The 24,841-nt window shown below is 45.4% G+C and overlaps 1 protein-coding gene across 1 annotated transcript; it reads right to left on the reverse strand.

Annotated features, from left to right (window-relative positions):
• Positions 1–665: 665 nt before the first annotated feature.
• On the reverse strand, positions 666–24,635 carry LOC123246839. Its single transcript, XM_044675624.1, has 7 exons — positions 24,493–24,635; positions 22,554–22,809; positions 5,144–5,254; positions 4,928–5,022; positions 3,268–3,388; positions 3,000–3,136; positions 666–1,219 (listed from the first exon to the last, which is right to left on the reverse strand). Exons 1-7 carry the CDS (start codon positions 24,633–24,635, stop codon positions 1,174–1,176), a joined length of 909 nt encoding a protein of 302 aa, XP_044531559.1. The 3' UTR covers positions 666–1,173.
• Between the last annotated feature and the right edge of the window lie 206 nt (positions 24,636–24,841).

Raw genomic sequence — 24,841 nt, forward strand, 5'->3', positions numbered from 1 at the left:
TTCTTTGTATCACATAGGAACATTCCCTTTTTCTTGAAATTATTTTGTTTCCTTTTTTTTATCAACATCCTTTTTTAAAAATATCACCTACAGGGGGCAGCAGGGTAATTCAGTGGATTGAGAGCCAGGCCTAGAGACAGGAGATCCTAGGTTCAAATCTGACCTCAGATACTTCCCAGCTGTGTGATCTTGGGCAAGTCACTTGACCCCCCATTGCCTACCCTTACCACTCTTCTGCCTTGGAACCAATATACAGTATTACTTCCAAGACAGAAGGTAAGAGCTTTAAAACAAACAAACAAACAAACAAATAAATAAATAAATGGCACCTACATTTCTCCCAGCATCCCTCCTGCTTCCCCCTCCCAGAGAGCCATTCCTTTGAACAAAGAATATTTTTAAAAGAGGAAGAAGGAAAAAAGAAATCAGGAAGATCAGTCAACACACCAGAAAGCCTGACGTAACAAGCAATATTCCTTACTTCTGCAAAGGGGTGGGAGGGGTGTGTCTTCTCATGGTTCTTGCTTGGGACAAATGTCATCATTATATTTTGAAATAACTCTGCTCAGACTTTGTAGTTTACATTTTACAAAGTCTGTGTTTACTTACTCAGGTGCAAAGTGCCCATGACACACACAGGTAGAATATAAGCTCATTGAGGTCAGGAATTACTTTTTATTTTGTCTTTGTATGCCCAGCACATAGAATGATATCTTACTTAATGAATGTTGACTTGAATGAACTAGCTTGATTCTTTGCCAAATACCCAGGCTACTAGTAGGCACCCCCAGGATGGAGGAGGGCCAACAAGGCTAAGGAGTTGGGGGAGACTGCTAACTCCAAATTCAAGCCCCTAGGGGCTAACAGTGGATGCCCAGAAACAGAGGAGGAGCCCAGTCAGCCATGATTCCAGCTAGTGTGAGGCCAGGAGCACTGACCAGCAGGCTCTCCTGCCTCAGTTTAGATGGGTCCCCTTGGTCTTCATCAGAAACAGAATGAGAGGAATCAGCACAGCCCATGGTCCGGATGTTACATGTAGCAGATGAGGTTTATCCACTGGGGCCTGGAGGGCAGAGCATCAGCCTTCTTTACAGTCAGAAGCGTCCCATATTCCTGCAATCAGTGTCAAGGATCCATCAAATCCCAAGGACAAGTCATGATGTCAAAAATGGATTAGGGCTCTGAGTCTTCAGTGGAGTTGGAAGCAGAGAATATAGTCCTGTAGGAACAGAATGGAATTTCCTGTGTACTGTTCTCCCTACAAAGTCTGAGGGGAAGATTGTGGGGCTTTGAGTAGTAGAGAATTTCTGGGTTCAATACTAGGTTTGAGGAACTACCCCCTGAATATCACCACCTCTCCATGGTCAACCCTGCATGTGAGAACAAGAGGAGTGGCATCGGCGACCACTTAAAAGCCTTCCAAAGGGCATCTGTTGATGCCTGAGCCAGCAATCTACCACCTCTAATCTCTATCCAGCAGAAAGATCCTTTCAGGTCTATATGCTTAAGATTTGTATCTAGAGTTATTCTATCAAATCCAGCTTGGATTCATTTAGGAAAGTTAAAAATTCTTAGGCAAATCATTTCCCTCTCTGGGCTCTATAGATGGGCTGTACAGGACAAATATTTGAATTCGAGGTCATGGGAAGGAGAGAGTAGAAATGTGAGGCCCCAGAGCAGCAAACTGGGAGATAGGGGATAAGGAAAGTGGGAGGGCTGAGGGAGGACAAATACAGATATAAAGCCAGAATAGGGACAGGAGAGGGTTAGGAAAGGAATTCAAAGCTCTACTAAGCTGGACTGGAACTTAGAAAGAGATGAAATTAGACTTGCCTAAGAAGATGAAGGAGAGCCAGGATACCAACTCATCCCACCCAACTCTCCAGGGCACAGCTGTTCCTTATCACCAATCTGGTGGAGGACGATAGGCAGAACTTAGTACAGGTCAACACTGAAGTTCTGTCCCAGCAAGGAAGTAACATTAGGGACTTCCTCCAACCAAGAACCCTCTCCTGGCCCCATGTTGGTCCTCTGACGTGCCACCTCCTTCTCCATCCAGTATGGCTGAACCACAGAGTGGAGAAATACATCCAGCCTCACAGCTCTTGGTCCCCAAGTGGGATCTCCATCACCAAGGTTTGGAGCAATCAGGGTCCAGGATATGTTAGAGTTTGGGAGAGGGTCCCCTTGGCTCTGAAATGAACTCTATATACCTTAACTAGAGCTCTCTTTTCTATCCACACTCATTCTTTTTTTTTTTTAATTTTTCAAATTTTTTTCTACACTCAGTCTTTCTTTTTATAATCTTTACCTACTGACTTAGAATTAATGCTGTGTTCCAAGACAGAAGAGTAGTAAGGACTAGGCAACTGAGGTTAAGTGACTTGCGCAGGATCACACAGCTAGGAAGTGTCTGAGTCCAGATTTGAACCTAGGACCTCCCGTCTCTAGGCCTGACTCTCAATCCACTGAGCTACCCAGCTGCCCCCTCCCACGCTCCATCTTAATATCAGCCTTACTCTTGACACTCCTTCTGTTTCTCTTTTCCTCTTATCTCCACAGACATCACCATCTTGAGATCAAGTTTTATGTTCCCTCTAACTCAAGTCCCATCTGTCCCAGGGCCTGACCCACAATGACCCACCCAAAGATTTCATGGCCAGTATTGGAAGGGGTTCCCTCTCCTGACTCCTCAAACACAGGCTCAAGAGCCCTGGAGACCTCAGTGGCCTGACCATCTTTCCCACACAGAGGTCTAGCCAGCCCCTGCCTCAGGGGGGAGAGTATAAAAGGCCCGCCACTCTGGAAGAAGGGGGTGACCAGAGCTCCACAGTGAGGGAAGATGGAAATTCAGACCACGGCCCTGCAACACCTGGAATCCCAGTTACTTCATGTAGATTCTCTCCTTTGATTCAGAGTGGACACCAAGCCAGAGCTTCAGATTTTATTGAATAAAGCTACTTCCAGCCCCTCCACCGGCATTAGCTGAGCTCTCTCACCTCCGCCATCTCCACTGCCACTGGGAGAAGTGGGTGGTTAGGCCAGGCTGGGGGGCTCTGGGCTCCGAGGCAGGGGCCCTGCCCTCTCTCTGCAGCTGCCTTTGAATCTGTTGGCGGATCAGCTCCTGCATGTCTTCCTGGGGAAGAGAAGAGGACAGTAGGTTGGGGAGAGGGGGGAGGGGCTGGGAGGGCAGCAGAAAGCCCCAACCAGAAATCATCCCCCTTGGGGGAAGCCAGGGAACCCCCCCCCCCCCCCCCCGGCTCCTACCTTCCAGGCCTCGATCTCCTCCAGCAGCTTCAGCTTCTCCTCCACCACCTCCAGCAACTGCTTCTCGGAGGCTTGGAGTTTGGCCCTGCAGATGCCCAGCTCAGCTTCTATTGCCAGCTTCCTGGGTGGGGGGAGAGGGAGAAGGACAGGCCTCAGCCAGAGCCTTTGTGTTACAGACTGACAGAAACCAAACCTCAGACGGAGAATGATTTACCCAAGAATCTAACTCTCCTAAGCAGGTTTCCAGCTGGATTGGATAAGGGAAATCTAGATATAAGCCTCAAAAATCCCAAATATTTCATTTTCATCTGAATGGGAAGAAATAGAGTGTACATGTATACACGCACACACAGTCTTAACATATATATTATATATATATATAGTAGTCTTAATGTATATGTAGAAATAGATTACATATTTTATATAGCCTTAATTTATATATACACAACATATTTAGATATATTTATATATAAACATATAACATGTATATCCAACTTATATATGTTACATATTTATATAGTCATGTATAAACACATAACATATATAGCCTTAATTTACATGTTACATATTTAGATATGTTCCTAATTTATATGTACAAACATATAACATGTTTGTATGTAGTCAACATATATATATGAATATGTACTGCTTGTTTCTATAGTCTTAATTTATATGTATAAACATATAACATTTCTATATGGTCTTAACTCATATAAATATATATTACATATTTAGATATAGTCTTAACATATATACATACATTGCATATTTTAATATTCTTTATTTATAAACATATTACATGTTTAGATGTAGCCTTAATTTATATGTATAAATGTATAACATAGTTATAGTCTTAACATAAAATAAATGTTACATATTTATATCATCTTAACTTACACATAAACATAAATATATATTGCCTATTTATATAATCTTTTTTTTTTTTTTAACCCTCACCTTCCGTCTTAGAGTCAATACTGTGTATTGGTTCCAAGGCAGAAGAGTGGTAAGGGTGGGCAATGGGAGTCAAGTGACTCGCCCAGGGTCACACAGCTGAGAAGTGTCTGAGGCCAGATTTGAACCTCCTATCTCTAGGCCTGGCTCTCAATCCACTGAGCTACCCAGCTGCCCCCTATAATCTTAATTATATATAGATTACATATTTAGACGTAGTCTTAACTTACATATATTACAGGTTTTATATTCTTAGCTTATATATAAACACATATTACATACTTAGATAGTCTTACCTTACACATAAACACATATCGCACGTTTATATCATCCGACCCTCTCTATAAATAAGCATTGCCTATTTACACATAGTCTGATAGTCTTAGCTCCGGGGCGTCAGTCTCTCTCCCCGTCCCTCCGGAGCACCGTCCTACGGTAGGCCATTATGCTCATTCATTCCCTCATTCCCACATTCCCGCGGAGTCGGAGCCGGGCTCTCCGGGGACCGTCAGTGTTTGGGGAGCTGCAGTGGCTACCCCCGGAACAAGGACTTGGAGCGCGGGAGAGGGTGTCGGGAAGGGACTCCTCCGGGCTTCAGGCGGGGGAAGGTCTAGACTCTGGAGGGAGCCAGCTCGATGCCCCCCCCCGCCCCCCCTCCGCTCTCCCCAGCCCCTCCCCCCCAGGCTCCCGCCCGCCCGCCCCTTACTTGGCGATGGCATCGTCCCGCTCCTGGGTGACCTGCTCCAGCAGAGTCTTTGCCTCGGCCTCCCCCAGGGCTCTGGCCACCAGCGGCTGCGGGCTCTGCAGCGAGGGAATGAATGAGAGCGGGGTTAGGGCTCGAGAGTCCCGGAGGATGGAGAGCGGGGAGAGCCCGGAGGCTCCTCTCCGGTGGGAGCGCCCCTTACCTGGCCCCGCCCCTTACCTGGCTCCGCCCTGGGGTCTTGCGGTCCTCTTCGGCTCCGGTAGGGTCCACCAGCCTGCTGGCTGTCTCTCGGGCTTCCCGAATGTCCCTGTGCGGCGGCCGGGCTGGTTTCTAGGAGAGCGGGTGGAGTCAGCAGGCCCCCTCCCGTCCCTCCCATTCCAGGCTTCTTCCTGGAGTTCCTCTGCGGGGAAGGAAGGGGGGGCCGTCCTCGAGCCATCTTCCAGTCCCCCCTCCCCAGAGCCTGAGTAGCCGGGGAGCCCGGCCCCCGGGGAGGGACACTTACTCACCTTCCAGGAGTCAAGCTAACTCAGCCGGAGCCTGAGGTGGGACCAGGGAATACTCGGTCCTTGGACTCTAGCTTCCTGGTAGAGTCACCTGGGCCCCACCTCTGCCCTCTTCCCAGTCCTACTCCTCCCCCGGCTAGACCAGGCCCCAGGACTGGCCTCCACCAATTGGAGACAGGAATTCCTTTCTGGTCCCTCCTCCCCAGCCTTTCTATGCGCGTGGTGCCCATCCATCCTGCTCTGGATGTCCCTCGCAGGGGTTCCCAGACTTTTTTGGCCTCCCGCCCCCTTTCCAGAAAAAATATTCCTGCGCCCCCTGGAGATTAATTTTTTTTTTAATTTTAATAGCAATTAGTAGGGAAGATAAACGCCCCCGTGGCCATCACCGCCCTCCTGGATCCCTGCAGCACCCACCAGGGGGGCCCACTTTGGGAATCACTGCTAAGGGCTAAAAGTGTTGTCATAGAAGACTCCTGGAAACCAGATGGCTCAGACCCAAGCAAATGGCTTTCTAATAGTGGAATTTCAGGTTGGCGGGCATTGTGCTCCTCGTGTCACCCAGCAGGCACCTGCTTGGGAATGCTGGCACAGGAGCAGACTGTCCATACAGTCCATACACAGGAATTGTGCCTCCCCCCCCCAAAGCTTTAGTTATTTCCTTCCCCCTCCCCCCCAAAAAAAATCCTGCTCTCCATCAGAGAGTTCAAGGACTGGCTCCATCAAGAGTCTCTGTTCCTGGGGGCAGCTGGGTAGCTCAGTGGATTGAGAGCCAGGCCTAGAGACAGGAGGTCCTAGGTTCAAATCCGGCCTCAGACACTTCCCAGCTGGGTGACCCTGGGCAAGTCACTTGACCCCCATTGCCTACCCTTACCAATCTTCCACCTATAAGTCAATACACAGAAGTTAAGGGTTTAAAATTTAAAAAAAAAAAAAAAAAAAAAAAAAAGAGTCTCTGTTCCTTGACTTCATCATAAAAGGGTCAGATGACTTTTTTTTTTAACCCTCACTTTCTATCTTGGAAAACAGAAGGGCAAGGGCTAGGCAGGTGGGGTTAAAGACTTGCCTGGCAAGTGTCTGAGGTCAGTTCTGACCTCAGGAAGATGAGTCTTCCTGACTCCAGGCCTGGCACTCTACCCACTGCACCACTGAGCTGCCCATCCGAATCCTAGACTACTTATATATGATGTTTATAGCCTTGTTTCCCTTTCAGAGATAGGAAAGTAAAGCCTCAGTGGTCCTGTATGCTGCTTGCACCTCCCCACATGGGGAACCAGGGACAGGGCCCTTCTCTTCTTTTCCACAAGGGGAGAAAGTTCAGTCTCTCTCAGAAATGAGGTGGGCCAGGTGCCAGACCAGATATCTACCCGTGCCACCCTCACACGGGCCAGCAGAATTTGTGCCAGACGGCCGCGTCCCATCTAGTATTGATCGCGAACCTTTTAGAGGGGCAGGTGATGTGAGAAATGTCCTCGGGTGCATGGAGATGGGGAGGGAAGCAGCCTGGCCCCATGTTCCTCTGGCTTTCTAGTAATGAATGCTGGCAAACTCTATCTGTGGGCGATGACAGGCATGCCCACAGAGAGGGCTCTCAGTGCCCCCTCTGGCACATGTGCCGTAGGTTTGCCACCATGCTCCTTGTATATAGGACTTAATAATTTATGCAGTGGTGGAAGCAAGAGAGGGGAGCTTGGGAGTCTGTGCCTGGTATGTCCATCAGGTCAAGTCCCTCCCCATTGGCTCTTTGCCCCAGAAGGCAGAGCCTCTCCCACAAGTCCTCTCCCACAAGTAATTAAGAGCATAGGTTGGAGCCAAGTTGCTCCAACTTGTGGAAATTCTAGCACAAGAACAATTCCTGGTCAGCTTGCCTGAGATACTTCAAGGTCTAGCCCAGATGCCCAGTGGCTACTTAAATATCTGCCAAGGAAAGTCACCGTGCTGGCAAGCAAGAAGCCAAAAGTTGCCACTCTTGCCAGAGGCACAAGGAACAATGAGAAATCTTCCTTCCTCCGATTTTCTGGGAACTTCTCTGAGACTGACCAGTGACCATGCAAAGAGGATTCCACCCATGGGGTGGTATTTGGGCAGCTGCAGAATGAAGGAAGCCCAGATGTGGCCAATCTGCATAATAGAACCCCTCGCTCTCAGAATGCCCTTCTCCCCTTACAACACGGGTCAGGCTCTGTTTTCCCTGAAAAGGGAACAAAGCTGCTCCTCCTGGGACCTGAATGACCCCAGGGAGGACTAAGGCTCAAGTTGTGCCTCTCTTGGCAGATTCCTGTTAGCCTCTGGCCACACCAATGAGGCTTCCTGGTCACCTGGGGGTCACACAAAGGCCCTTCTGTGTGATTTCAGGCCATAAAGAGTCCAGCCCACATGCTGAGACATGGAAGATGCCTCAAGACCATGGGGGTCCCTCCATCCTGCCCTGCTGACCACATGCTCTTCCATAGGGAGATAAGAAGGACCCCCTCTACCCAGGCTAAGTGCTGGGATATCCTTTCTATGTCACAGACAAGTAAACCTCCTTTCCTCCATTAAACCTAAACAATTCCTAACAAATATGTCATGCAGTTCAGTTTTTTTTTTTAAGCCCTCACCTTCCACCTTTGAATCAATATTGTGTATTGATTCTAAGGCAGACAAGCAGTAAGGGTTAGCCAATGGCGTTTAAGTGACTTGCCTTAGGTCAAACAACCAGGAAGTATCTGAGGTCAGATTTGAACCCAGGACCTTCCATCTCTAGGCCTGGCTCTCTATCCACTGGACTACCTTGCTGCCTGCAACATAGGACTATTCTTTGAAAGTTTTCAGGTTCTTCCCCCAATTCTGTGATGTAAATGGGGCAGAAATTAGCATACCCATTTTAAAGATGAAGAGACTAATGGCCAGAGGTTGCCCAGGGTTCATATAATTGGGAAGTCTGCATTTGACCCCAAGCCCTCCAGATGCCAAGCCCAAAGAGTTTCCCACTGTTTGCACCTATCCTTCCTTCCCTTCTCAGAACCAACTTTAAATAAGCCTGTTGACCTGGTTCATCTGCCTGGTGATGCTCTTTGTGACCATTTACCTTCTGTGGGATCCTTTGAAAGAAACGGGAAGTCCTAATGCTCACAGCAAGATTCCCACTATTGATGGTTTTGAGTCATGTCCAACTCTTCATGAACCCCTGGACCATGCCATACAATACTGTCCATGAGATTTTCTTGACAAAGATACTAGGGCAGTTTGCCATTTCCTTCTCCTGGATTAAGTCAAGCAGAGGTTACGTGACTTGCCCAGGGTCACACAGCTCTTATATATCTGAGGTCAGATTTGAACTCGGGGCTTCCCGACCCCAGGCCCAGTGCTCCATCCATGGAGCCATCTAGCTGCCCTACCAGAGTAAGGTAGAGTTCTGTTCAAATTCAGCCTCAGACATGTACTAGATATATGACTCTGGGCAAGTCACTTAACCTCTTTTTGCCTCAGTTTCCTCATCTATAAATGAACTGGAGAAGGAAATGGCAAACTACTACAGTATCTTTGCCAAGAAAATCTCAAATGAAGTCAGGAAGAGCTGGGCACAAATGAATAACAAGATAACATGATCTAAAGACATTTGTTTTCATTTCCCAAACACTAGATTGGAATCCTCTGCTGTAAGGTTCTCTGGAAGAAGGAAGGGGGAAGGATAGATGAGGAACTATAAACACTAAAAATGCTCATGTGTTTTTGAAATAAAGATTATTCTTTCTGGGAAAATAGTCAAGAGTGGTTAAGCCCATCCAAAGTGAGTAGTATGTTGTTTTTTTCTTTCTTTTCTCTTTTTTTTTTTAAACTCTTAACTTCTGTGTATTGGCTCCAAGGCAGAAGAGTGGTAAGGGTGGGCCATGGGGGTCAAGTGACTTGCCCAGGGTCACACAGCTGGGAAGTGTGTGAGGCCAGATTTGAACCTAGGACCTCCTGTCTCTAGGCTTGACTCTCAATTCACTGAGCTACCCAGATGCCCAGTAAGCATTTATACCTCAGAAATGGGAAAACACTACAAATCAGGGCTTGATTTGTTGTTTTGTTGATTGTCCAGACCTATGAAAAGGTAAATAATGCAGATGAAGCTGAAGTGGGTCCCTGGTACTTTTTTTTTTTTCAGAGAGCAGGTTGTTAAACATTTACTAGCTCAACCCTGTCTGTAGAACCTGTGCTGACTAGCAGAACTTATCCTCAAACCGTGAAATAATCAGCATAGAACTTTGTCCCACCTGTTCCCTCCTGGCGCCCTCACCCCATTCCCACAGGCCTCCACCATGACCCCATATACTATTATTAGCTAATAAGGGCTTAAGGTGATCTTTCTTGGAGGGAATATTTGCTTACTGCAAGAAAATTCTAGAAGATCAAAAAAGCCCTGAAGACCCGAAGGAGTGAATCTCAGCTTTGGAATTCAGTTCGAAGACACTTTCTCAGCCTTTGTGACATGCAAAGTTCCAAAAAAAAGAGAAGGTCAGCGATCCTCTAGGCCAGAAGTTCCCATACTTCTTGGCCTCAGGTCTCTTTACATACTTCAATATTATTAAGGCCATCCCAAAGAGCTCTTGTTTATATCTGCCCAGATAGACTGAATTTGAAAATAAATCATCTTAGAATTATTATAAAAAAAAAAGTTTTAACCTTGTGGACCCCCTGCAAGAGTCTCACACATACTTAGGGGATTGCTGTTGGTCCAACCCATCCATGCCCTTCTTCTCCCTTCTTCCTCCATCTTATTTCCTCTTGTCTTTCTTTCCTCAACTGTTCTTCCTTCTCTTTCCCAGCTCTCCCTTCTCTCTTTCCTGGCTGCACCACAGAGTATGAGCTCTCCCTTTTAGCCCCCTTCTTGGAAGATAGGAACATTGAGTGGCCAGTGGGGAAGAGGAGGTTGCCCAGGATCCAGAACTGCCTTAAACCCTGGGGCCCAGAATTCCACTTGCAGGTTGACTTGGTTATCTTATCTCCTATTCACTCCCTTGGTATCGGATTGACTTTCTAAGTCACTGCAATGTCAGCGGCCTTACTTATCATAACACAGGATCACCTTTGTCAGAAGGTGCCCTCCTGGACCTGGCTCTGCCTCTATGGCTGGCCCAACCCCAGAAAACTCCTGGAAAAAGCCCAAGAAACTCCCCTGACTCCTCTGCAGGAGCGAGAAAGGAAGAATTCTCCCAAAGGTCCCATTTAGAAAGACCACCATAGTTCTCCCCAAGAAACTGGCCAGAACTCTGAATCTTGGATCTCTGAACATCTCTTCCCCATCATCGCCATCCCTGCCTCTCCCGTGTGCCCTTCGAAGAGACTCTTTGAGGGCAAGAACTAACTTTCTTTTGCCTCTTTATAGCCCCAATGCCCAACACCAGGCTTGGCACATCATAGGTGCTTAAGAAATGTATATTGAAGGAATGAATAATGACTAGAGCTCTAGACTTGAAACTTGGGTTTGAATCCTGCCTGGGGCACTTACTATCTGTGTGACCTTGGGTAAGTCACAGTTTCATCAGTTATTTGAAGGAATCAGACTCTGTGGCCTCCACATTATCTTCCAATTCTGACTCAACAATCCCTAAACCTTTATCTCTTTTCTTTGGAGACCGAAGACGTGGCAATAGCATTAGAAGATGTCTCTTCAAAGCTGGCTTGTGGTTTTTACCAACAGGTAAAAGTGTGGTCTCTCTCTGAGTCTCTTCCACCCATTTCTAGAAAGAGGATGATAACACCCAGAGAACTTAATTTACAAGTTCGTAATGAGCTTAACTAAATTTCAAAAATATGGTTGTGTGGATTTAGGGGAATCCGAGCAGCTGGGTGATACGGGTGATTAAGCTCTGGACCTGGAATTAGGAAGACCCGCATTCAAATCCAGCCTCAGATTTTCTTGCTATGTGACCCTAGGCAAGTCATTTAATCTCTATGTCCCTATTTCCTCCTATGTTCCTATTTATACAATGGGAATAATAAGGCAGCATTTCAGTGAATATCAAATGAGATCATATTTGTAAACTTTAAAGCACTATGTGAAATGCTAGCTAAAGGTGGAAACCCTGTTTTGCTTGACTATATATACATATATATTTTATAGATAGAGAGATAGTTATTTGGAGTGGATTCCTACATGATTGGAGGGTTCAGACATCTAGCTGTTCAGCCAGACTCTCATCACCTCTGGAGTTTTTTAAGAGCACCCCCAACCAGTATGGGTGACTGAGGGTGCGACAGTGGCCCAGGACAGAGTTCAGATGAAATTTGGGGGGTTGTTTGTTTTTTAGTTTCAGATTCTAATTTAAGACATCAGCCAGGGGACAGCTAGGTGGCTTAGTGGATGGAGAGCCAGATCCAGAGATGGGAGGGACTGGGTTCAAATCTGGTCTCACATACTTCCTAGTTGTGTGACCCTGGGCAAGTCACTTGACCCCTATTGCCTAGCCCTTACCATTCTTCTTCCTTGAAACCTATATACAGTATTGGGTTTATTAAAAATAATAATAATAAAGTTTTATTTTTTAAAAAAGCATCAGCTAAATATCAGAGATTTGGGTCTCCTGGTGGCAACATCAATTGATGAACCTGCCAAATTGGAAATGTTAACGTTTAGCCCAGAGAGATGGTCCTGCCAAAGGGCTGGGTTGACTCACATTAAAGGTAGAAGATGGGGTGAAGGGAGTTTGCACTGATGCTGCCTGTGGTGGGTCCGATCTTTTCTAACTGAGTCCAGGCTAAACATCTCTGTCGAAGTGAAATAAGGGTGGTATCCTTCCTTACAAGAAGGAGCTCTAGCCAGTTGTCTCCTGCTTACCAGTCCTCCTAGTCAAACTCCAGAGAAAAGCATGTGTTATTGCTCCTTTGAAAGCAGGGAAAGGGCAGTGAAGATATAACTCCTCTCCCCAATTCCCACAATGGTAGGTGCTCATATTATCCTCATTTTGTAAATGGGGAAACTGAGGCAGGAAGCTCCCTTATCCAAAGTCTGAGGCCAGCCTTGAACTCGTCTTCCTGACTTCAGTTCTATCACTCTATATGCTGAGCTGAAGCTAGCTGTCTATTCCCATCCCTCTCTGGTTGTAGTTGGCAGGCATTTTTATGCAATTTCTTTTTTTTTTCCTTTCAGCTGCTTTTAATTCCTGATTTTTTTTTTGTTTCTTATAGACTAAGATTGATCATAAATGGTTTGTGATTTAAATCTGTTGGTAAATTGTGCACAGAGAGAATGGGAAGTGGAGGAAGCCAATGACTAGCTTGGCATACAAAGAGATAAACAGGACAGAGGCATGCATATCCCTCTGCCTAAAACACTAGGATTTCCCCTCACCAGAAGACTAAGAGAGATTTTTGAAGGTTTGTAGCAGAAACTTTAATAAGTTTCTAAATAGCAAAGATGAACCATGTCACTGGACCTTTTACTCCTGGACTACAGCAGTAAGCCAAATTCCGGTAGCGTGAAGGGGCAATGCCATCTGCTGGTTACAAGTAAAGATCTCACCATCTAGTTAGGGGTTTTGGTTTTTCTCTGCTTTGGGATTTTGGATATTGTTGGGCTTTTTTAAGAATTCCCTAGGGGGTAGCTGGGTAGCCCAGTGGATTGAGAGCCAGGTCTAGAGACCCAGGAGGACCTGGGTTCAAATCCAGCCTCAGACACTTCCCAGCTGTGTGACCCTGGGCAGGTCACTTGACCCCCATTGCCCACCCTTACCACTCTTCTGCCTTGGCTCCAAGACAGAAGGTAAGGGTTTAAAAAAAGAAAGAAAAAGAAAAAAAATAAAGAATTCCCTAGTTCATTATTTGTTTTCACATTTTAATGTCAATTTTCCCTGAATTTTCACTTTAAAAATATTTTTTGTCAATTCATTTTCCTTCATAATTAGAGTTTAGAGTTGACGTTAGCCTGACTTTGGCTATTTTTGAAGAATATTATTATGTTACTGGAACTCTATTTTCCTTCATTTTCCATTTGTAAATATTTTTTCTTTTGATTTCGTTGTACAACTTTATCATGAAATAAGCGTTTGTTTCATGTTACGACATTTTAGTTCTCCCCCCATTCTTTTTTTTTTTTAACCCTTAACTTCTGTTTATTGATTTATAGGTGGAAGAGTGGTAAGGGTGGGCAATGGGGGTCAATGACTTGCCCAGGGTCACACAGCTGGGAAGTGTCTGAGGCCAGATTTGAACCTAGGACCTCCCATCTCTAGACCTGGCTCTCAATCCACTGAGCTACCCAGCTGCCCCCTCCCCCCATTCTTACTGCAGTTATCCGCTGGAGTTTATTTTGAAGGCTGTTAAATTTTGGATTGAGGTTTTGTTTTATTCCCTCAATTCCTATCAGTGTATCAGTTTTCACTGTGTTCGGTCTCCTGCACCCCTTTGTTGTCTCTGCATTAATGCTTGTCATTAGATGTGGCCAAAAAGAGCACCAGCTGGCATATAATCGCATGCCAATGGACAAGCAGAATGCCATTGTTTTGATAGCAGTTTATCTGCATGTTCACCTTTGTAGATACTGGCTGTTGCTGCTGTTGCTTCTAATTCCCATCATTTATTCATGCTACAAGCTGAGTATCTATTGTTTTGAAACTTGGTTTACTTGTTTGACCAGTTAGTAGATAACCCTTTTTTTTTTTTTAACCCTTAACTTCTGTGTATTGGCTCCTGGGTGGAAGAGTGGTAAGGGTAGGCAATGGGGGTCAAGTGACTCGCCCAGGGTCACACAGCTGGGAAGTGTCTGAGGCTGGATTTGAACCCAGGACCTCCCGTCTCTAGGCCTGACTCTCAATCCAGTGAGCTACCCAGCTGCCCCTGGATAACCCTTTTTGTTGTTGTTCAGTCCTTTCTGATGCTTCATGATCCCTTTTGGGGGTTTTCTTGGCACAGATACCAAATGGTTTGCCATTTCTTTTCCAGCTCATTTTACAGAAGAGGGAACCAAGGCAAATAGGTTTAAGACACAGTATACAGCTACTAAGTGTCTGAGATCAGATTTCCTTTTCCCTTTTCTTTCTTTTAATTTTAATAACAAATTTCCACATAAGTTTTCTGAAGTTATATCATCCATATTGTCTCCCTTCCGCCTTTCCTCCCCGCTCCCAGAGCGGACAAGCAATTCAAAATGGGTTATACGTGTATTATCATGCAAAATGTTATTCTAGAAATAAAATAAATGTATAATTTCTATAAATGTTATTCCATGTTATTCATTTTTGTAAGTGAACAATCTTATAAAACCCAAATCCCCAAAACATATACCCAAATAAACAAGTGAAAAATCATATGCTTTCATCTGCATTTCTACTCCAACAGTTCTTTGGAGGTAGAGAGCATTCTTTGTCAGAAGTCCTCAGAATTGTCTTGGATCATTGTATTGCTTGTTGTTAGGAGCAAAGTCTATCACATTTGATAGTTCCACAATATTGCACTTACGGTATATAACGATCTCCTGGTTCTGCTTATTTCACTCTGCATCAGTTCATGGAGGTCTTCCCAGCTCTTTCTGAAATTCTCCTCTTCATCATTCCTTCTAGAACAATAGTATTCCATCACCAACATATACCCCAATTTGTTCCATCATTCCCCAATTTATGGACTTCCCTTCACTTTCCAATTTTTTGCCAACACAAAAAGTGTGGCTATAAATATTTTTGTAGAAACAGGTCCTTTCCCATTTCTTAAAAATCTCTTTGGGCTACAGAGCCAATAATGTTATTACAGAATCAAAAGACAGCATTGTTTTATAGTCCTTTGGACATGATTCCAAATTGCCTTCCAGGATGGTTGGATCAGTTCACTGAGGTCAGATTTGAACTCAGTAGGATGAGCCTTTCTGACTCCAGGTCCAGCCTTCTATCCACTGCACCACCCAGCTGCCCTGAATAGCCTTTTAGTCACTGGTTAAGTGTTGGTATGGAGTATCTGATGAATGTCATCATTCACGTGAGATCACCAGCTATAGGAAATAGCCCAGCACACAGCACAACATTTCAGGATAGTCCCGAGAGTTCCCACCCATACAGGAAGCTGAGACATCCGTCATCTTATCAGACATCAGACATGGGAGTGAGCCTGACTCCATACTATTTTCTCTATAGTAGTAGAAAGAGATACCTCACTTCTGGCTCATTCTCCTGAGTCATTCAGAGGAATGTGGGAGTTTATTTTTCACATACTGTATTAATTCCTACATCAGGGCCCTAAATTGAAAAAAGGTCCCAATCAACTCCTGTACAACAGAGAGAGGATTCATATGCCAAGGTCTTGAGCCTCGGGTACCATCTGGTCTACAGATTCTTCCATTTTCTTTATTCTGGGGAATCCAAAAGAATGTGTTTCTTTCACAAAGTCTGACCAACAGGAAGGCTTTTATAATCATTCTTTTCCTGAATGTGACAAGCCATCAGACCTACCTGTCAATGTGGAGAAGGGCTGAGAGTCCAATACATCACGTCCTACTTTGCTATTTACCAATTCCAGCTGTCTTGGGATATTTGAGGGAGGAGCTGGGTCCTGAGCTCCTAAAACTCCATTTAGAGATCTGCCTTGGATTTACTGAGAGAATCCTTTGACCAGATTAAGATGTCTTGACGGGTGAATAAAGAAATTATTTTAAAATGAAGAAAGACTGCCTCTCGAGAATTTCAGCCATTACAAGAACAACGTTGTATGTGGGGCACGGTAGATCCCCCAGACTGCAGAGAGAAGCCTCTTTATGGGCAAACCTAGGACTAGATATATCGTAGCAAAAGGACGCCATTGACCCAAATTAAGAATTTTTTCAGAGGAGATCCTGACCCTCTGGAGAATGACCTCCAGAAGGGATTTAATGAAATTGTGCCAGTGACATTGGGGAATTAGAAAGCATCTAACATAGAAAAGGGGGACAGAATAATAGTGAGACACTGTGGAATGAGAGAGACTTATAGAAGCCCTAATGTCTATTTAAAAAAAAATTTTACCTTCTATCTTAGAATCAATACTGTGTATTGATTTCAAGGCAGAAGAGCAGTAAAGGCTAGGAAATAGGGGTTAAATGACTTGCCCAGGGTCACACAGCTTTGAAGTATCTGAGGATAGATTTGAACTCAGGACCTCCCACCTCTGGGCCAGACAAGAAAGCGAAAACAAAACTAGGGAGTGGAGGCTAAATATCCTGGTGGCTATCAAACCACTGAACCACCTAGCTACCCCCTCAAGAAACCTTTTGAAAGAAAGTTCCATGAACAAAACGGGGCTCTTTAGAAAGTTCTGGTACAAGGGAATGGAGAGAACAAACTGAGGGACAAATATTGCTAACAGGAGAAAATCAGAAGGATGGAATTATTTCCTGTTAGAAATGCAGAGAAGATGGTCATGAGCAGATCCCATAGAAGAGAATGTGGGTCCCAGAAGCCATAGAAGCTGGAGGCCCTAAGATCGGCTTTGAGGAAAAGGTGATGTAAACAAGGAAGGTTCCTCCAATCAAGTACTAAGCACAACTTCAGCCACAATTCCTAATGTATCTTTTTCATCTGGGTTCAAGGGACCCCACTGAGAGAGAGGTAACAGTGAAGACTGAAGATGCAGGTACACTGCTGTCCAAGACCAGGAAAGCCAAGTGAGCAATATCTTCCAGTCATTTGAGAAGAGACATATGAAGAAAGTGCCTTTATAGACTCAATAACATCATTTTTGTGTCATGGACCCCTTTTGGGAAGAGAGCAAAACCAATGGCCCTTTTCTCAAGATAATATTTTTCTTTTTTACAATAATTCTACCTTATTTATTTTAAATTCTTTTTTTAAAATGCTAGTTCCTAATTCTGTCCCTTCCTCCAGCCCCTCAAAAAATATGTTATCACTCATACATGTTAAATCACACAAAACATTTTTGCACATTACCGATGTTGGGGGGAAAAAAGACAAGAAACATAAAATAAGTGAAAAAAATATGCTTCCATCTGCACATGGAGTTTATCAGCTCTTTCTCTCTCTGGATATAGGTAGATTTTTTTTCTCCTAAGTCCTTTGGGGTTCTTGTGGGTCATTGTATAAATCAAAGTAGCTAAGTCTTTCCCAGTCATTGTTACATTGTTGTCGTTACTGTGAACAATGTTTTCCTGGTTCTGCTCACTTCCATTTGCATCAGTTTATAGGCGTCTTCCCAGATTTTTCTAAAAACATCCTTTTCTTCATTTCTTACAACATAATAATATTCCCAATCCCAATCATATACCATAACTTGTTCGGCCATTCTCCAGTTGATGGACATCTCAACTTCCAACAGAATGATGTTTTAAAATGTATAAAATAAAATGTATATTAGAATTACAAAAGAAACCAATTAAATTAAAATACAGTTATCAAAGGGTTTTGTTTTGTTTTGTTTAAGTTCACAGACTACAGTTTGGGAATCCCAGCTCTAAAAAGATTTGGCTTTGGAAGACTTCCTTGAAGAGGATCCCTGAGGAGGAGGAAGCAACTTGTTCTCCAAAGAATGATGAAGGAAGGCCACGGAAACTCTCAAGTAAGGATAAGAGGAAAAAGAGAGGAAGAGGAAGAGGAGAGGGAAGAGAAGAACTAGGAGAGAGAGGAGGAGAAGGAGGAAGAAGAGGAGAAGGATGAAGAAGAGGAGGAGGAACTAGTGATTCCCATTCAGGGGATACCAAAGCAGATTCTTATCAACCTGACAATAATACAGAAATGTATTGTCTTCCTGGGGCAAGTATTCAAGATAGAACCTAAAACCTCCCAAGACTTATCTGAATAGATAACAATTGCCTACTTCTGTTCATTCACATGGGCACAAATAACACTGCCAGAAGAAACCCATAAAGTAATGCCAATGATTATGAAGTATTTGGCAAGAAACTAAGACCATAGAGGTACAGGTTGTGTTTTCTTCACTGTTGCCCATAGGAGACAAGAGATACAAAAGAGGAAGATTAATTTGGGAAGTGAACAGCTGACTAAGAAGGTGGTGTCTGAAAATGGGATTTGGATTTCTGGACCATGGCCTGAAATATAGTGATGACAGATTCTTGGCCAGATACGGAATACACCTAACAAAAGCTGGGGAGAAGGTATTTGCAGGGATCTTGAAAATCTAATCAAAAGGGCTTTCAGCTAAAAAGCACAGGGGATGGAGAAAATTGTCTCTGTCTTTCTCTGTCTCTTACTCTTGATAGATGGAATAATATATATATATACACATATGTGTGTATATCCCCAAATTAGATAACAAAGAAAGTAACTATGAAGAAAGAAAAAGAGTAGTTGGAGATGAAATCCCAGAGAGGAATCAGCAGCAAAAAACATGATTTTATGTGCAAGTCAGGCAAACAAACTTGGAGACCTACAGGGTCCTAAAGCAAGGAGGCAAATTTAACCTTTATCCCTTTTGGGATGAAACTTATGAATGGTCCATGGCTCTGGGTGGGTAAATCTTAGTCAAAATAAACAGAATAGATCAGAAAGGAGTAGTGGAAGAGTGTGGTATTGTATATTAAGAAGGTATATCCATGGAAGAAAACCCATGACCCAGAGGGGAAAGATGATACAGAGTATTTGGATGAAGATCAGTGGAGGAAGAAATAGAAATTATTTTTGCCTTTGGACTATACTATAGACCACCTGGACAGACAGAAGAAATAGCATGATATAGTAGAGATGAAGGATCTTAGTTATTCAGACATCTTTCCAAATTCCTTCTAAGCAAAAAGCGAAATACAGTTAATACTTTCTTTTTTTATTTTTAAATCCTTACTTTCTGTCTTAGTATAACTCTAAGACAGAAGGGAAAAGGCTGGGCAATGGGAGTTAAGTGACTTGCCCAGAGTCACACAGCTAGGAAGTGTCTGAGGCCAGATATGAATCCAGGACCTCCCATCTCTGGGCCTGGTTCCCCAAATTAGTTTTTAAGAAAGCAAAAACAAGACCAGGGAGTGGAGGATAAATATCCTGGTGGTACAGTCCTAGAAAAAATATGAGGAATGCTAAAACTCTGAGTGAGTTAAAGCTACCAACAAAAAGGGGGATGGAAAAGGGAACTCAGCAAGAAGAATAAGAACTTTGTTTGGGGTAGACGAATCGATGATAACTGACAACAGAGCTACTCTCTTGTTTTTTTGCTTCTGCTTTCTCTACCAAGGAGAAAGAACCTTGTAGTGGAGATGGTGGAACAAAAATGACTAATAAGGAATTGATTCCCATGATAAATAGCAGGTAGGTGGCACAGTGGCTAGAGTGTCTGGCCTGGAGTCAGGGAGACAAGTTCAAATCCTGCCTCAGACACTTACTAGCTGTGTGACCCCAGGCAAGTCACTTAACCTCATTTGCCTCCATTTCTTCATCTGTAAAAATGAGTGGAAGAAAGAAAAGGTAAACCACTCCAGGCACTTTTTTTTAATAAAACCCTCACCTTCCACCTAAGAATCAATATTGGTTCCAAGGCAGAAGAGTGGTAAGGCTAGGCAATGGGGGTGAAATGACTTGCCCAGGGTCATACAGCTAAGACGTGTCTGGGGCCAGATTTGAACCCAGGACCTTCCGTCTCTAGGCCTGGCTCTCAATCCACTGAGATCTGCCCCCTCCAGTATCTTTGCTAAGAAAACCCTGTTTGCCTAAGTTTCCTCATGTAAAAGGGGCTGGAGAAGGAAACAGTAAATCACTCCAATCTTTGCCAGACCAACCCCAAAGGGGATCCTGAAGAGTCAGACACGACTGAAATGACTTAACAACAGCAATGGCACATGATAAAGAAGGAAACCAAGGAACACCTCAATTCCCTAGATAAATCCAAGTAAAAGGAGGCTCTCTGGAAGGGCAAAACTGTGGCCTTTGGCAAGGAAAACCAGAGTGCTGTAGGGAGCCAGGATTTCATTGTCCCAGTGGTGGGAGTCAAAGGAGTCTGCCCCTGCCTGGCTGCTGCCCTATTCTCATAGCTGGGAAGAGAAGGCTGGAGGAACATGAAAAACTGGGAGAAAGGGTGGCTGCCTGCCCTCGGGGCCCCCCTCCCAGGGAAGACTCCTGAGTTAGGTGACAAAAGCATCCACTCAGGTCTGTGTGTGTGTGTGTGTGTGTGTGTGAGAAAGAGAGAGAGAGAACCACACAAAGCCCCTATCATTGGGAAAAGGGATCTAGGGAATGGAGAGGGCTGGGCGAGGAGGTGCTCCTTTATTCCCACTTAGCCCCAGCCTGCTCAGCCATTCCCTTTGCTCTCTGGATTCCCAGTTTCTTCATTCATTCATTCATTCCACAAACATTGGCTGAGCATCTGCTGTATCCTAGGTGTCTGGGAGGTGTCCCTGCTACAAGGTTCAATATTCTGGTGCCTTTCCTGATCCCCTCAGACACTAATGCTTCCACTCGCCCATATCACCATGTATTTGCTTTTTTTTAACTCTTACCTTCCATCTTACTATGTATTGGTTCCAAGGTAAAAGAGTGGTAAGGGTTAGGCAATGGAGATTAAGTGACTTGAACAGGGTCACACAGCTAGGAAGTATCTGAGGCCACATTTGAACTCAGGACTTCTGCCTCTAGGCCTGGCTTTCAAGAGCCACCTAGCAGTCCCTACCAGGTACCTATTTTATATAACCCTATAAAAGCTAGATGGTAAGTTCCTTGAAAGCAAAGATTGTTATTTTTGCCTCCACGCCCAGTCCTTAGCCTGGTGCCTGGACAATGGCCATACAGAATAGCCTGTCTGGAAGCCTAAGCTTGGCTCTTGAAGGGCCATTCAGCAAGCAATGCCCTAAATTGGGAGTCGAGGGGCTTGGAACTCTGGGATGTCCCTGCAGTACCCAGGTCTCCTAGCAGAGGAAGCAACCACCCATCTCGGCTCTCGGCAATCCTGAGGAGTCCAGATTGTCAGAGCTCAGGCCGCTCCTTTCTACTTAGCCCCTTTCCTGGATAAGAAATAACCTAAACAATAGGCATAGAGGCCAACTTGGGAGATTTTCCTCTCTTACAAGGGAGATACAATCCCTGCCAAGTCTTTGACATTCATTGGCTCAGAACTCTAGAGCTGGGAAGGATCTTAGAGACCGTCTAATCTGAAAATTACAGATAAGGAAACTGAGGCCCAGAGCAGTTAAACAATTCATCAGGACCAGAAAGAAAATGTTGTAGGTGGGATTTGAGGGAAATCCTCTAACTCCAAAGCCAGGGTTCTATCCCTTGAACCCTGCTTCATCTTTAGGTAGGAATCATGGCATGAAAGCCTTAAAATCTTCTCACGGATGACAATCTCCTGTCCTTTCCCAGGACCTCATCTGCTTCCGGACTGGCTTTTGCCCTCCTCCGGCCCTCCAGTTTTCCCAGGAATCACTCCTTTTCTGACCCTCCATACTCTGTAACTCGGGTTTCCAGCCCAGCTCAGGACATTCCACATGTTGCAGCTTAGACATGACTCCAGATTGGCCGAGAGAACACTAATGCAAGACTCCAGGCCTGGGTGAGAGGTAACGTTGGTGGCAAGAGAAGGCATTCTTTTTATTTTTTTTTAAACCCTTAACTTCTGTGTATTGGCTCCTAGGTGGAAGAGTGGTAAGGGTGGGCCATGGGGGTCAAGTGACTTGCCCAGGGTCACACAGCTGGGAAGTGTCTGAGGCCGGATTTGAACCTAGGCCTGGCTCTCAATCCACTGAGCTACCCAGCTGCCCCAAGAGAAGGCATTCTTGCTGTGAGACATTCTTTGGATACAACCCCAGGAAGGAGCTGGAATATTGGGCGCTTTAGGCATGTAGGGGAAGCTACCCCTCGTGAAATCCCCAGCTCTGTGTCAGCATTCTCTCCGCCAATCTGAAGTCTTGTCTAAGCAGCTGTGGACAAAGCATTCCAGGCTTGATTGGAAAACCAGGCTAGGCTTGGACCCAGTGCCCCCTTGTCCTTCCATTGTTCCAGTTTGGGCTCACCTCCATCATTGCCTTTTTCTGCTCCTTGAATGTTGCTTGAGGAAGTCACAAAACTGAATGAAAATTTGTGCCACATCGTGCCACGACGCACCTCCCCTAAACCCGGTTACGTGGCAAGCCTTTTCTTTAGCTCTGATTAACTATCACACTCTCCACAGCAGCTATTACAAACATCTTCTTTCCTCCAGCTCGCCCCCTTCCTCCCCCCCACCCTCCTCCCAACAGATGAGCTGCCTCCTACTTGCCTGAGAAGATGGAGACCATCTGGCCTGAGCTTCCTCTCGTCCCCTCGAGCACACCTCAGAACTCTCTGCGACTCTGCTCGGCTGCTGCTTCTCCCCTCCAGGCTCAGAGGATGAAGTGGCCTCCTGCTGAACCGAGATGCTTCCCTTATGACTAGCCTTCCAGCCCTCCTCCTCTGGGACCTTCCTCCTTCCTCACCTTCAGGCTCGGCCCTCTTCTGACTCCTTCCCTTCTTCCCACAAGTAATGCTGGATCTGGAGATTAGGAAATCATCTGCATGGAGGGGAGAACCACAGTCCTGGGAAGACAGCGGATCCCCGCATTCCCTCCTCTGCCCCCCCAAATAAAAAACAGCCCTTAACCTGGCGGCACCCTCAAGTCCTTCTTCTGTGGTTTTCCTTCTCTTCACTATTTGACTTCTAGAAAGAGTAACCTGCAGCCACTCCCTCTACCCACTCCCTACTCAGGCCTCTGGCATCTGCTGGGTCTCAATGATGCGAACATTTCCTCCAATGAGGCAGGCCAAAACTCACCCGGACTTCCTCATCCTGCATGACTCTTGGCCATGTCCTACCTTGAACCGTACTGTCAGGCCAATACTATGTCCAAACCCCAGTCAGGCCCTGGGCTGCCTACTTCTTGTCCTTCATTCTTGCTATATGACTAGTCCCACAACACTCCATGCATTCCACTGAAACGTCTCTCTTTCTGTGTCTGTCTTTCTTTGTCTCTGTCTCTGACTCTCTCTCTCTCTCTGTCTTTGACAGTCTCTCTATCTGTGTCTATGTCTCTGTCTCTGTGTCTCTGTCTTTGTCTCTCTGTCTCTATCTCTGACTCTGTCTCTCTATCTGTCTCTCTGCCTCTGTCTCTGCCTCTGTCTTTCTGTCTCTGTCTCTATCTGTGTCTCTGTCTCTGTCTTTCTTTGTCTCTCTGTCTGTCTCTCCCTGCTCTCTCTCTTTCTGTCTGTCTCTGACTCTGTCTCTCTATCTGTCTCTCTGCCTCTGTCTCTATCTGTGTCTCTGTCTCTGTCTTTCTTTGTCTGTCTGTCTCTCTCTCTGCTCTCTCTGCTCTCTCTGTCTTTCTGTCTCTGTCCCTGACTCTGTCTCTCTATCTGTGTCTCTGTCTCTGTCTCTATCTGTGTCTCTGTCTCTGTCTTTCTTTGTCTCTCTGTCTGTCTCTCTCTGCTCTCTCTGTCTTTCCATCTCTGTCTCTGACTGTCTCTCTATCTGTGTCTATGTCTCTGTCTCTCTGTCTCTGTCTTTCTTTGTCTCTCTGTCTGTTTCTGTTCTCTCTCTCTATCTGTCTCTCTCTCTGTGTCTATCTGTGTCTCTGTCTCTGTTTCTGCCTCTGTCTCTCTGTCTGTCTCTCTCTGCTCTCTTTGTCTTTCTGTCTCTGTCTCTGACTGTCTCTCTATCTGTGTCTATGTCTCTGTCTCTCTGCCTCTGTCTCTCTGTCTCTGTCCTTCTTTGTCTCTCCGTCTATCTCTCTTCTCTCTGTCTTTCTGTCTCTCTATCTGTGTCTCTCTCTGCCTCTGTCTCTCTGTGTCTCTGTCTCTGTCTTTCTTTGTCTCTCTCTCTCTCTCTCTCTCTCTCTCTCTCTCTCTCTCTCTCTCACCACCAATGACTTCTGGATAGCCGGATTTAGAAAGAAGCTCCTCTTTGACTCACTCCCTAAGCCCGAGGGCTTCTCTAAAGGAGCAGACCAGAGTCATGCCTAATTTTGTCAAATCACCCAGCTACCATTGTTTGATGTCCCAGAGCTGACTTAACTCACCGCCTGTGGTCTTCTGGGTAACTTTGAATGGCACAATCCTGCCTAAATTTCAGCAAAGCCCTCCAGTGTCTTCCTGTAGCCCAGACACACGCTCCTTTCCTCCTTCTAGAGATATGCCCTCCTTCCCTTCCAGGCCGCCCATGTTGCCATTCTCTACTTCCTACCTCAGACCCAGACCCAGCATCCCACCGCCAGCCCTGAGGCTCTGAGTTTCTGACTGGCCAGAGTTCGACACATTTGTCCAAGGGCAGCCAGAGCACCGCACTACCCACACTACTCTCTGGCCAGCCTCCTGCTCTGCTGCCATAGCTCTGGGAACAGTAATCGAATCAACACTACCATTCCTGGAATGAACTATCACTCAGTTGCCCTGTGTCTCCACTCCTCTCTGTAAGTGCCCAGAGTAAGCTGCCGCCCTCTTCCTGGCTATCACGACAAGGAGTAGAGCGTAAGAGAAAGAGCACAACAAAGCACTGTGGTCACAAGACCCAGGATCAGAGTTTGTCACAGATG

The sequence above is a fragment of the Gracilinanus agilis genome, chromosome 4, assembly GCF_016433145.1.
Source record: "Gracilinanus agilis isolate LMUSP501 chromosome 4, AgileGrace, whole genome shotgun sequence".
NCBI lineage: Eukaryota > Metazoa > Chordata > Mammalia > Didelphimorphia > Didelphidae > Gracilinanus > Gracilinanus agilis.